A 14,419-nucleotide genomic window follows, 5' to 3' on the forward strand; every position below is an offset into this window, starting at 1 on the left:
TTTAAACATTTTGAAAAGATACACTTAACAGCGGGAATTTATCTTTTTGTTGGGGGTCAGAGATGGTCGGATTCTTGTTGCTGGAGGTAAATCAAATCACCTTCATTTGTGGTGTTTGGAGACCAAACGACTCTTAAGAATCATCCAGATGCCAACAAAAGTTCGAGCCATTCGAAATCTGGAATTTCTTCCTGATAATTTTGATGCTGGTTCTAATCAGGTCAGTGCCACAATTGTAGGAGTCAAATTTTATTTTATAAAGGTTTTTTTTTTCAGTATTTGTTAAGCGCTTACTATGTGCCTGGCACCATACTAAGTACGAGGAAGATACAAGCTAATCAGGTTGGACACAGTCCCTGTCCTGCATAGGCATCGCAGTTTCAATCCCCATTTTCCAGAGAAAGGAACTGAGGCCCAAAGAAGTGAAATGATGTGCCCAAAGTCACACAGTAGATAAGTGATGGAGCCACAGTTGGAACCCAGGTCCTTCTGACTCCCAGGCCCGGGCTCTATCCACTGTTTATTAAGCGCTTACTGTGTGCAAAAGGCTGTACTAAATATTTGGGATAGGACAGTACAATGATTTTGTTAGTTGTGTCCCTTGCCCTCAAGGAGTTCATATTCCCAGAAGGTTGCTCACCTCGGAAATAGGGAAGACTGCTGGTGTAGGTGTTAGAATTTTTTTTTTCCTTTCAGCACTGATTTTTGCCCTCCCTCCACTTCCCAAAGTGCAGCTTATCACAGGTATTTATTGAGTGTTTACTATGTGTGGAGCACTGGATTAAGCACTTGGGAATGTAGGATACAGCAGAATTAGCAGCCATGTTCCCTGCCAATACCAAGCTTACAGTCCCGAGACACACTGTACAGTCAATCAATCACTGGTATTTATTCAGCCTTTACTGAGTGCAGAACATTGTACTAAGTGCTTGGGAGAATCCAATACAACGGAGTTAGCCGCATTCCCCGCCCACAGCGAACTTACCCTCAGACCATCCCTTGAGCCTCACCTCATGTCGATCAATCAGTGATATTCTAAGCGCTTACTGTGTGCAAAGCACAATACTAAGATCTTGGCAGAGAGGTACAGTATAACAGGATTACAGAATTGGCAGACACATTCCCTGCCCACAACGAGCATCCTATCCCCTAAGCTCTGCGCTGGGTTTGTGGAGTCTCGTTGTACTGTTTTGACTTCCGAAACTCCAGCCTAATGCTCGTCTCCTAGATCCCAATCCGAACGACATTTCTGTGGAATGTATTATCGGGCCCTGAGGATGCCTCGATTTTCATTGGGACGATCTTTCTTTCTTCAAAGGTTCTGGGAGTGCTGAGTCAAGATGGCATCATGAGGTTTATCAATATTCAGACTTGCAAACTTCTCTTTGACATCGGGAGCCACGATGAGGGTATCGGCTCATCATCAGTGAGTCCAAATGGACGGTACATCGCAGCCGTGATGGACAATGGGAGCTTGAATATCTACAGTGTCCAGGCTCTGACCCAAGAAATAAATAAGGTACGCTGCCAAGGAAACCAGCACTGAGACTGTTCTGAAAAAAGGTGGTATCGGTCCGAATGTGGGGACTGATAGCCAGAAAGGAGTGGAGGAGAAAAAAAAAGTCTCTTTGGATCCCATTTACTGCTTGATCTGAGGATTTTGTGTTTTGTTTTTATGTTGTTTATTAAAGGCTTTATTAGGTCCCAGGCTCCCTACTTAGCGCTAGGGGAGATTAAAAAAAACTAATCAGTTTGAACACAATCCGTGTCCCACATGGGGCTCACAGTCTTCATCTCCATTTTATGGATGAGGGAACCGAAGCACAGAGAAGTGAAGTGACTTTTCCAAGGTCACAATACTGGTAGACTTGTTCCCTGTCCACAGCGAGCTTAGAGTCTACAGGGAATGTCTACAGTCAATCGGTGGTATTAACTGAGTTCTTACTGTGGGAGGGCACTGTGGACTGGGGTTAGGACAGTCCAATATAACAGAGTTGGCAGACACATACCCTGCCCACAACAAGCGTTTAGTCTACGGGGGAAGAGTAATTCTCCTGGCATCGAGGGAGGAGTGATTCTTTGCTAGTTAACTCTAGCGCTTAGTACAGTGCCCGGCACATGTTAAGCACTTAAATACTGAAAAAAAGTGTAGGAAATGGTTTTATGGTCATCTAATCTAAAGGAGAGCATTTACTAAGAAGAAAAGTATGAACACTATTGCATCATTATCTTATATCAGTCATTTAGTGGTATATCTGTTTATTGTTTATTATACTCTCCTTAGCACTTAGTACAGTGCCTTGCCCACCATAAGCATTCAGTAAATATGATTGAGTGAACGAATGAAGCACAGAGCACTGTGGTTGTTCGGGAGAGTACAGTTTAATAGAGTTGATAGAAATGATCCCTGCCCACAATGAACTTACAGTGTACAGGGGGAGACAGAGATGAAAATTAGTTACAAAGAGGGGAAATGGCTAAATCTGAGGATATGTATGTAAGTGTTGTGGGACTTGAGGGTTCAGGTACAAGTGCATGGGTGATGTAGAAGGAAGAGCAAACAGAGGAGCTGAGGGTTTAATCAGGGAAGGCCTCTTGGAGATGTGATTTTAAGATGGCTTTGAAGGTGAGGAGAGGGGCATTATTTTGGATCAGGGAGGGAGTTTCTGGCCAGGAGGAGCACATGAGCAATGGTTTGATGACGATAGGTGAGATTGAAGTATGTTAAGTTGGCATTAGATAGCCAAGGGTGCAGGTGGAGTTGTAGTAGGAAATCAGCAAGGTCAAGTAGGAGGGGGAGAGCTGACCGAGAGCCTTTAAAGATGATGGTGAGGAGTTTCTGTTTGAAGCAGAGGTGGAAGAACAACTTTTGGAGGTTTTTGAGGACTGGGGAGATGTGGACTGAACTTTTTCCAGAATAACAATCTGGGCTGAAGAGTGAAGTTGGACGGGGAAGGGAGAGTCAGGAGGATGTCCCTCCCATGGCTTCAACAACACCTCTATGCAGATGATTTCCCAAATATGCCTCTCCAGCCCTGACCTCTCTCATTTTCTGCAGTCTCGTACTTCCTCATGCCTTCAGGACATCTCTACTCGGGTATCCTTCCATTACCACAAACTTAACATGTCCAAAACAGAACTCTTCACCTTCTCACCCAAACCCTATCCTCTCTGCATCTTTTCCATCACTGTGAAAAGTACCACTATCCTCTCTGTCTCACAAAACTGTACCCTTGGTGTTGTCCTTGACTCATCTCTCTCTTTCAAACCAGATATTCAGTCCATCACCAAATCCTGTCGGTTCAACCTTCACAGTACTGCTAAAATCTACCCTTTCCTCTCCATCCTAACCACTACCTCACTGATCCAAGTTCATATCCTATCCCATCTTGACTACTCCTTCTGGCTCCGCACTGACCTCCCTGTCTCCTGTCTCTCCCCACTCCAGTCCATACTTCACTCTGCTGCCCATATCATTTTTCTACAAAAAGTTCGGTCCATGTCTCCCCAATCAAGAACCAGCAGTGGTTGCCCATCCCACTCTGCATCAAACTGAAACTCCTTACCATTGGCTTTTGTGCCCCCAGTCACTTTGCCCCCCCCGCCCACCTTACCTCACTGATGTCTTATTCCAGCCCAACCCGCAGACTTTGCTCCTCCAACGCCAGCTTTCTCACTGTGCTCTGATCTCACCTGTCTCACTGCAGACCCCTTTCCCGCATCCTCCTCCAAGCCTAGAATTCCCTCTGCCTCATATATTGCCAGAGCACCACTCTTCCCACCTTCCAAGCCATGTTAAGGACCCATCTCCTCCAAGATCTTCCCCCGTTAACCCCTAATTATCCGACTCCTTCTCCCTTCTGCATTGTTTATGCTTTTGGATCTGTGACCTTTGGGCACTAGATATTTGCCCTACCCTCAACCCCCACAGCACTTACTTATTGTTAACTGATATATTATAAATTATTTATATTAGTGTCTGCCCCCCTCGCCCCAAAATGTAAGCTTGTCAAAGGCAGGGGTCAAGTCTACCGACTCTGTTGTATTGTACTTTCCCAAGTGCCTAGTAAGGTGCTCTGCACACAGCGCTCAATGAATACCATTGATGATGAGTAGGAGGAGGGGAAGGTCGATTTATAGTCAGGGCGGGAAATAAATGCTTGAATCAGCAGGGTGGCAGGTTGGATAGAGAGGAAGGGGTGGCTCCTAGAGCTGCTGTGAAGGTGGAACTCCCAGGATTTGACCACAGACTGAATATGCAAGTTGAAGAGAGATGAGTTGAGGAAAATGCCAAGGTTATGGGATTGTGAGTCAGGAAGGATGGTTGTGTTGTCTAGAATGATGGGAAAGTCTAGGGGAGGACAGGGTTTAGGTGGGAAGATGGGTTCACTTATGGACATGCTTAATTGGAAGTGTTGACGGGACATCCAAATAGAGATGTCCTAAGGATGGGAGGAGACATGAGACTGTAGAGAAGGAGAGAGATCAGGGCTGAAGATGTAGATTTGAGAATCATCTGCATAAAGGTGGCAGTTGAAGCCATGTGAGAGAATGAGTTCTCCAAGGGGAGGTGTAGATGGAAAAGAGAAGGGGACCCAGAACCAACCCTCTTCAGCTGGTTTACTTGTGTTTTTATTTTTTTGTTGTAGCCACCTCCCTCTCTGGTCAAAGTGGTTGAAGATTTATCTCTGAATAAGCCAGATCAACTGAGGATGAAAGTGTCTTCTGGGAGAGTACGGAGACCGTGGAAATCCAAAGAAAGTAAAGCTGAAAACAGAGTATTAAAATGTGACATGAAAGCATCGTTGGAAAATAAAGAGGTTAGTTTATATTGTAATTCAATGTCATAAAGTCTCTCATTGTCATAATGTCATAATTTGGAGATGTCACTGAATGATTTCTCTGTTGACCACTGGAAATTGTGGGGAAGAAATTGTAGAATCAAGGGATAGCCTCTAGACTGTAAGCTCCCTTGGGTGGGGAACATATCTGCTACTTCTATTAGATTGTACTCTCCCAAGAGCTCAGTACACTGCTCTGCAACTAATGAGAAGCGTCGTGGCCTAACAGATAGATCACAGGCCTGGAAGTCAGAAGGATCTGCGTTCTAATTCCAGATCCGCCGCTTGTCTGCTGGGTGACCTTGGGCAAGTCATTCCACTTCTTTGGGCCTCAGTTCCCTCATCTGTAAAGGAGGGATTAAGATTGTGAGCTTCATGTGGGACAGGGACTGTGTCAACCTGATTTGCTTGTATCTACCCCAGTGCTTAGAACAGTGCCTGGCACATGGTAAGCACTTAACGAATACCATAAAAAAAGCACTCAATAAATACCTTTTCTTGATTGATTCTGGAGAGCTTAAAATTTAGTTCTCCTTTGACTATGTGGTCGGTTCTCCCAGAATGCATGTCTTTTCTGTGTCTTTTGGATAAAACACAAAGCAGACATAGATAATGTGCTTTCAGTAGTGAGCGTCTGGGTGGATACAGTGTGACATGGTGTCAAAAGAAATATTTGTGTACATGCATGGAACACTAATCCCAGGGTATCATAGTAGGAGTAGTATGCCCCCCCTTTACCCCCCAAATCTCTGGGTTAGAAAAGAACTGGGTGTATTTCAAAGCCAGTTCACGTTTGTATAGAATTGAAAAGCCTAGATTCCTGGAGTTATAATTCTAAATGTTGTAATGCTGAGATTGAGGCGCATTCCCCAGAACCTATTATTTCCCTATTATATCAACGCTGCCAAATACCCCAATGTGTTCAGTTCTGCCATTATGTCAGTTCGTATTTTGCCTAGAACGTAGTTAGGGAAGTCAGGTACATTTAGAGACAGTCTGTTGCAGTGTCAGAGGAAACAGGTTTGCACACAAAGGTTCGACTTCGGATATAGCGAGTTCGACGCTGTTGAGTTTTCCTGAAGGAGATTTTTCAAGAATACCACCCCCACGTTCCAGGAGAACCAGGTGTTATTCTGGATAAACTGATAGAATTCCTCACCTCAGATCAGAACCGCTCTAGGAAATCCTTTCAAATTTTGTAATGTACCATGGAAAAATCAAAACCAGGGTCACTAACATAAACGGAACCCGGAAGATATAAAAATTATGCTCTTCCTATTTGTAGAACGAACTTCCAGATGGATTAAGCAAAAAGCGCCTGCAGTCCCTCCTGAAAGGATATGGAGAATATCCTACCAAATACAGGTAAGAGTCAAAACATTCCTTTAGGCTGACTTGCTTTAACAAAAGGGACTGTCTCAGTGAGAATTCATTTTCACTTGTAGGATGTTTATTTGGCGTGCTCTACTACAGCTTCCTGAAAATCACTCAGCATTCAGTAGCCTAATAGATAAGGGGTCGCACTCAGCATTTTTGAATCTTCCGGAAAAATATCCCATCAAAAGTAGGAAACTGCTGAGAGTCTTACAAAGGTATGTACCATTTATAAGAATTGATTTATTTATATTAATGTTCATCTCCACTAGACTGTAAGCTCATTGTGGGCAGGGAGTGTCTGTTTATCATTATAGTGTACTCTCCCAAGTGCTTAATACAGTGCTCTACCCCCAGTAACACTCAATAAATATGATTTTCTACTGGGGAATAGTTAGAGATAACAGGAAATGGGAGAGAGAGTGTGTGTGTGTGTGTGTGTGTGTGTGTGTGTGTGTGTGTGTTTGTGTGTCCATGACCTGGCAGGAGACAAAGTAGATTCATTCTTTCATTCGATTGTATTTATTGAGCACTTATTGTGTGCAGAGTACTATACTAGGCACTTAGGAGACTACAATATAACAATAAACAGGCACAATCCCTGCCCACAGTGAGTTTCTCCTTTCCCTCTGCTCCTCCCCCCTCCCATCCCATCCCCTCAGCACTGTACTCGTCCTCTCAACTGTATATATCTTCATATCTTCTATTTATTTGTTAATGAGATGTACATCATCTTGATTCTATTTATTTGCTATTGTTTTAATGAGATGTTCTTCCCCTTGATTCTGTTTATTGCCATTGTTCTTGTCTGTCTCCCCTGATTAGACTGTAAGCCCATCAAAGGGCAGGGCTCTATCTGTTACTGATTTGTACATTCCAATTGCTAGTACAGTGCTCTGCACATATAGTAAGTGCTCAATAAATACTAATGAATGAATGAATGAATGAAAAGGTATAGGCTAGAAGAGCTATTGGCTGTTTTTGATCTAGTATCACAGAATGGGCTAGTCCTAAGGAAAACTGGAAAGCCAAAGCAATTGTCACTAGTATTGTTATTGTTATTATTTATAATAATGGTATTTGTCAAGCACTTAATATGTACCAGACACTATACTAAACCCAAATCCTCTGACTCCTAGGCCTGTGCTCTTTCCACTAGGCCGCACTGCAAATTCAAGAGCTATTAAAAGCTTTATATCTGTGGAATCATAAACTTTGCTGTCCAGTTTTATCTAGAGTACATGTCTTCAGAGGGCATAGGGTAGACTTCTATTACATATTTCCTGAATAGTAGCCCAGTTTGAAATTCAAAATGACCATACAATATGATTATTATACATTATGAAACATATTGTGAAGTCATTATACAAATCACAGTCTATGTCCCTCATGGGGCCCACAGTCGTAATCCCCATTTTACAGATGAGGTCACTGAGGCACAGTGAAATGAAGCAGCTTACTTGCCCAAGGTCACCCACCAGACAAGTGTCGGAGGGGGATTAGAACCCAGGTCCTTCTGACTGCGTGGACCATCCATTGGACCACACTGCCTTCCCAGTTGTTTTCTAGCAGTCCTAAGCGGTGCTTGACCCACATACCCCAACACAGAGACATTACGGGTGCAGGCACTGGAGACCCCAAACCCTAGGAAAAGGAGGATGGAGACTGGTAGTACTATAGGGACTGTGTCCAACCTGATGATCTTGTATCTACCCCAATGCTTAGTACAGTGCCTGGCACATAGTAAGTGCTTAACAAATTCTATAAAAAAGTCACTTCACTTCTCCGTGCCTCAGTTACCTCAACTGTGAAATGGGGATAAAGACTGTGAACCCTCCCCCTTAGACCGTGAGCCCCAGGAGGGACATAGACTGTGTATTGTATAATGACTTCACAATACGTTTCATAATACATAGTCTGACCTAATTAACTAATTAAGCGCTTATAACAGTGCTTGGTGCATAGTAAAATGCTTAAAAAAATACCATAAAAAACCCAAAAGAGCAAACCGTCACCCCTGAGAACAAGCCCCCAGAAGGGGATATGGAGAAAGCAGCTGCAACTTTTGCCTGTCCATTCTGTTGTAATTCTGTTTGTCCATTTGCATTTCTAGGACCCTTTCCGCATTAGCCCACTGGTCTTCTATCTTCGGGGACACGCCGTATCTTCCCCTGTTAGCATTTCCATTTGTAAAACTATTCCAAAACAATCATCTGGTCTGTTTTGAAGTTGTCGCGACTCTCATAGGTAAGCAGCAGTTTATTTTAAATTTATAAATAAGCAGGAGGATTGTCTGTGGATATTGGTGACTTTTACTCCTCCAAGCACAAAGAGATGCAGATCTAAGTAGAGAAATAGCACCCTTTACCATTTTGATTGTGGAATTCCAAATCCTTGGGATTATATTGACTCACTTGTAATGTTGTTGGCTTAGCTTTATTTTTTATTCTGATGTTTGTTAAAAACCAGGCCAGTTGATGTTCAAATTTGATGAATTACAGTATCACTCTGCAGTCAATCAATGGTGTTTACTGAGCCTGTTTGTTAAGCACTTACTGTGTGCCAGGCACTGTACTAAGTGTGGGGGCAGATTTAAGTTAATCAGGTTAGATACAATTCCTGTCCCTCTTAGTGTTCAGGGTCTAGAGGACAAGAGAGAATAGGTATGGAATCCCCATTCTTATGAGGAAATTTAGGCAAAGATAAGTTAAGTGACCTTTCTAAGGTCACATAGCAGGTAAGTGGCCAAACTGGGATTAGAACCCAGGTCTTCTGACTCCCTGGCCTAGGCTTTTTTTCAAAATGAGACCCTATTCACTACCACAATCTCTGATGAAAGATTCTGTGTTAAAGAAAGATCAGAATCAATCAATCCATGGTATTTATTGAGCTCTTTCTGTGGGCAGAACACTACTACGTGTTCGAGAGTGTCCAATACAACAGAATTTTGTTCTGTGCCCACAAGGAGCTTACAGTCTAGTGGGGGAGATGTTGAAACAGTATATATTTCCAGACTGTAAGCCTGGTGTGGGCAGAGATTGGCCTTTTTAGTGCTGCATTGTACTTTCCAAGCATTTAGTACAGTGCCCTGCACAGAGTAAGCGCTCAATAAATATGATTGATTGAATGAATAAATACGATTGAATGAATATTGTAAAATAAAGTCCACAGTTTTGAACGTTTTTCCTGGTAATAGATTGGTGTATTAACATAATGGTAATGGTATAATTATTAGTAGTAGGAATAATAAAAATTGTGGTATTTGTTAAGCGCTTACTATGGACCAAACACTGTACTAACCACTGGGGTCTATACAAGCTAATCAGGTTCCACCTAAGGCTCACAGTCTTAAGTAGAAGGGAGAATAGGTATTGAATCCCCATTATACAGAAGACTGAAACTGAGGCCCAGAGAAGTAAAGTGACTGGGCCAAGGTCACACAGCACACAAGTGGTAGAGCTGGAAGTAGAGCCCAGGCCTGGTAGTTAGGACTCCCACCAGACCACGCTGCTTCCCAATTTGTATTGTAATTATTGATTACTCACTGGGTGCGATGTACTCTACTAAGCTCCTGGGAAAGCACAACAGACGCACAAAATAAAATTTACTGTCCACATGGAGCTTTCTGTCTAATGGGGCCCATAACTGTAAGCTCCTTGTGGGCAGGGAATGTGTCTGTCAATTCTGTTTGATTGTCCTCTCCCAAGCACATAGTACAGTGCTCTGCACACAGTAAGTGTGCAATAAATATCATGGATTGATTGATTGATAACTAGAGAAGCAGCATGGCTCAGTGGAAAGAGCACGGGTTTTGGAGTCAGAGGTAATGGGTTTGAGTCCCGGCTCTGCCACTTGTCAGCTGTTTGACTGTGGGCAAGTCACTTAACTTCTCTGTGCCTCAGATACCTCATCTGTAAAATGGGGATTAAGACTGTGAGCCCCACGTGGGACAAGCTGATTCCCCTGTGTCTACCCCAGCACTTAGAACAGTGCTCTGCATATAGTAAGCACTTAACAAATACCAACATTATTAACTATCATTGGCCCCCATTCAAAGCAGACTTTAATTCAAGTCAGTCAGTCACTCATATTTATTGAGGGCTTACTGTGTGCAGAGCATTGTACTAAGTGCTTGGGAAAGCACATAACAGACACATTCCCTGCCCATGAGCTTATATTATAGAGGGAAAGATAGACATTGTTTTAAAGCTTTATAATATAAATGAAACACTATCAGTGAAGGAGTCCTATTAGTTAATTCGGAGAGGATGACTTTCTAAATGTCAGAAATGATGAAGTAGCATAGAACTACTTGTCTTTTTTGTTGTTGTTCCCTTTTGTAGTTAACTGGTGTCAGCATTGGTTTGAATATTTTCCCAATCCTCCTATCAACATCCTTAGTATGCTGGAAAATGTTTTGGCACATCATGACAAGGAGCTACTGCAACACTTCATGAAATATGATGTCACTTCCCAGGTAAAATGGCAGCTGTGCTTGCAAGAATTAAACTCTCACTAGCTTTAGATGGGACATGAGCGAAGGTTGAGTTTGGCAAGGAGTATGTTTTCTGTGACCCTAGTTCTAGAAACTAGATTTTTTTTCTGCTGAAACATCCAAGACCCACCTAAGAAGAAGGCCTAAAAATAATGAGTTAATAGCCTTTAGATAAATGTGTGATAGATAATAGTAAAAACACAATTCACCTGGAGGCAGCGTCATCCCTAGTGGATAGAGCAAGGGCCTGGGTGTCAGAAGATTTGGGTTCTATTCCCAGTTCTGCCACTTGTCTGCTGTGTGACCTTGGGCAACTCACTTCACTTCTGGGCCTCATTTCCCTCATTTGTAGAATGGTGATGAAGACTTTGAGCCCCATCTGGGACAGGGACTGTGTACAACCTGGTTAGCTTCTATCTCCCCCAGTGCTTAGTACAGTGCCTGACACATAGTAAGCACTATACAAATATCGTAAAAAACTTAGTACAGTGCTTCCTACATAGTGCTTAACTTATTATCATTATTATTATTACACCTATCCAAGCACCAATATGCACTCAGGCATCACTAGTAGAGGAATGCAGAGGAAATATGGAGGTGAAAAGGCTTACAGTAATACACAGTAGGGGAGATACAGGGGTGAGAAAATGCAAGGGAGAAAACAGTGCAGCCTAATGGATAGAGCACAGGCCTGGGTGTCAAAGGACCTGGCTTCTAATCCTGGCTCTGTCACTTGTCTGCTGGGTGACCTTGGGCAATGACTTCACTTCTTTGGGCCTCATGTACCTCATCTGTAAAATGAGGATGAGGACTGTGAGCCCCTGTGGGACGTGGACTGTGTCCAACCAGATGAGCTTGTGTCCACCCCGGCACTTAGTACAAGCGCTTAGAACATAGTAAACCCTTAACAAATATCCTTTTTTAAAAAAAACTGACGACGACCGCATATGGCCCTGGGTAGGTGGGGGCCTACTCATTTCCCTGTTCATTACTCCCCTTTTCACAGCTTCTTCCACAACTTTAAGGAGCCCCTTCTCCTGCCTACCCAGAGGCATCTCTTTCCTCCTACCTGTCTGTCACTCCCCTTTCCACAACCTCTTCCACCACTCTAAGGAGCCTTCTCTCCCGCCTTCCCAGAACCCTCTTCCTCTTTCCCATCCATCATTCCCCTTTCCATAGCCTCTTCCACTGCTTGAAGGAGCCCCTTTTCCTGCCTTTTGAGAAGCCTCTCCTTCTTCTTCCCTCCTCTTGGAGCTGCCACCCTCCTTCCCTGCTTAGAGTCTTTCCCCTCTGGACTGCTTTCTCTGTCTCTTTTTTTTCCCCTTAATGCTGTTTGTAAGCTCTTAGCACGTGCCAGACATTGTACTAAGTGTTGGGGTAGGTACAAAATAATCAGGTTGGACACAGGCCACATCCCACATGGGGCTCACAGTCTAGTCTTTTTTCTTTTTCATGGTATTTGTTAAGTGCTTCATATGTGCCAGGCACTGAACTAAGCACTAGGGCAGTTATAAGCCAGTTAGGTTAGACACAGTCCCTGTCCCACATGGGGCTCACAGTCTTGATCCCCATTTTACAAATGATGTAACTGGCCCAGAGAAGTAAAGATCTTTGCTTGGGAGTCAGAGGAATGTGGGTTCTAAACCTAGTTCTGCCGCTTGTCTGCTCTGTGGCCCTGGACAAGCCTCTTCACTTCTCTGGGATGGAGTTTCCTCATCTATAAAATGGGGAGTAAGACTGTGAGTCCCATGTGGGACAGGAACTGCATCTAACCTGATTACCTTGTATGAACCCCAGCAACTTAGTACAGTGCCTGGCAATACTAAGCACTTAACAAATAACCACAGAGGATCAATCAGTCAATTGAGCATTTATTATGTGTGGAATGCTGTACTATGCACTTGGGAGTCCCAGGTGGGACAACCTGATTACCCTTTTTCTACCCCAGGGCTTAGAACAGTGCTTGGCACACAGTAAGTGCTTAACAAATACCATAATTATTATTGTTACTGGGAGAATGCAATGCAACAGAATTAATAGATACATTCCCTGCTCATAACAAGCTTACAGTCTAGAGGGGGAGAGACATTAATATAAATAAATAATTAAAAATGTGTAATTAAAAGATATGTACATATTTGCTGTGGGGTTAGGAGTGGGGAATGCCCAAAGGTAACATATCTAAGTGCATAGATGACATAGAAGGAAATGGGTACTGGGGAAAAAAGGACTTAATTGGGGAAGGCCTCTTGGAGGAGATGACACCCATGCCCATCGCCCTTGCCGGTTGTTCCAGACATTTAGCTCCCTCCTCAGGTTCCCTGTCCACCCGTCTTCTTCTTCCCTTGCCCTCAGTGACTTGGCCATCAACTTTATTAAGAAAATTGATGCCATTAGGCATGAGCTCCCTAAAATCGCCTCAGGCCCTCGCACTTGCAGCCCCTTCTTCAACACTCCCATCCTTCCCAGCAGTATCTCTAGAAGAAATCTCCTGCCTCCTCTCAAAAACCACCCCCTCCACCTGCTAATTGGACCCCATTCCTTCCCACATTTTCAAAACTCTTGCCTCCTCCCTTCTCCTTTCTCTTAGTCATCTTCAACCATTCACTTTCCAAAGGCTTCTTCCCCACTGCTTTCCAGCATGTCCATGTCTCCCCTACCTTAAAAAAAAATCTCTCCCTTGACCCCCATGGTTCTCTAACTCTATCACCCCACCTCCCTCCTACCATTCCTCTCCAAACTCCTTGAGCGAGTTGTTTACACCTGTTGTTTACACCTGCTGTCTCAATTTTCTCTCCAGGACCCCCTCCAATCTGGCTTCCATCCCCTTCACTCCACAGAGACTGCCCTCTCAAAGGTCACCAGTGACCTCCTTGCCAAATCCAACAACCTCTACTCCATCCTAATTCTCATCAACCTCTCAGCTGCCTTCAACATTGTCCACCATCCCCTTCTCCTGGAAACGTTATTCAACCTGGGCTTCACTGACACTGTCCTCTCCTCATTCTCCTCTCCTCATTCTCCTCTCCTCTTTCTGGGCACTCAGTCTCCTTTGTGGGCTCCTCCTTTGCTTCCCATCCCCTAATTGTGGGGGTCCCTCAAGTTCTGAGTCGCCTTCTGTTCTCCATCTACACTCACTCCCTTGGAGAACTCATTTGTTCCCATGGCTTCAACTACCACCTCTCTGCTGATGATTCCAAAATCTACTTCTCCAGCCCTGATCTCTCTCCTCCTCTGCAGGCTCACATTTCCTCCTTCCTTCAAGACATCTCTACCTCGATGTCCTCCTGTCACTTTAAGATTAACATGTCCAAACTAGAACTCCTTAACTTCCCTCCCAAACCCTGTCCTCCCCCTCACTTTCCCATCACTGAAGATAGCTCCACTATCCTTTCTGTCTCTCAAGTGTGTAACCTAAGAGTTATTCTCAACTCCTCTCTCTCGTTCAACCCACTTATTCAATCCATCACTAAATTCTGTGAGTTCAATCTTCACAACATCGCTAAAATCCACCCTTCCCCCTCTATCCAAATGGCTACCACATTAATGCAATCACTTATGTTGCTTTGATTAATGTTTCAGTCTCTTTGCTGACCTCCCAGCCTCCTCTCTCTCCCTACTCGAGCCCATACTTCATTTTGCTGCCCTGATCCTTTTTCTAAAAAACATTCAGACCATGTTTCCCCACTCCTCAAGGAACTCCAGTAGT

The 14,419-nt window shown here is 43.8% G+C and overlaps 1 protein-coding gene across 2 annotated transcripts in view; it reads left to right on the forward strand.

Annotated features, from left to right (window-relative positions):
* Positions 1 to 14,419, forward strand: part of TBC1D31 (TBC1 domain family member 31) — a 57,868-nt gene that overhangs the window by 18,183 nt on the left and 25,266 nt on the right. For both annotated transcript variants that reach the window (XM_029063673.2, XM_029063674.2), the window contains exons 6-12: positions 61 to 220; positions 1,319 to 1,519; positions 4,650 to 4,820; positions 6,127 to 6,206; positions 6,287 to 6,433; positions 8,329 to 8,462; positions 10,559 to 10,692. In XM_029063673.2, coding sequence (XP_028919506.1) covers positions 61 to 220; positions 1,319 to 1,519; positions 4,650 to 4,820; positions 6,127 to 6,206; positions 6,287 to 6,433; positions 8,329 to 8,462; positions 10,559 to 10,692 — 1,027 coding nt within the window. The remainder of the gene's footprint in view (positions 1 to 60; positions 221 to 1,318; positions 1,520 to 4,649; positions 4,821 to 6,126; positions 6,207 to 6,286; positions 6,434 to 8,328; positions 8,463 to 10,558; positions 10,693 to 14,419) is intronic.

This window comes from Ornithorhynchus anatinus, chromosome 4 (genome assembly GCF_004115215.2).
Source record: "Ornithorhynchus anatinus isolate Pmale09 chromosome 4, mOrnAna1.pri.v4, whole genome shotgun sequence".
In the NCBI taxonomy this organism is placed as follows: Eukaryota; Metazoa; Chordata; class Mammalia; order Monotremata; family Ornithorhynchidae; genus Ornithorhynchus; species Ornithorhynchus anatinus.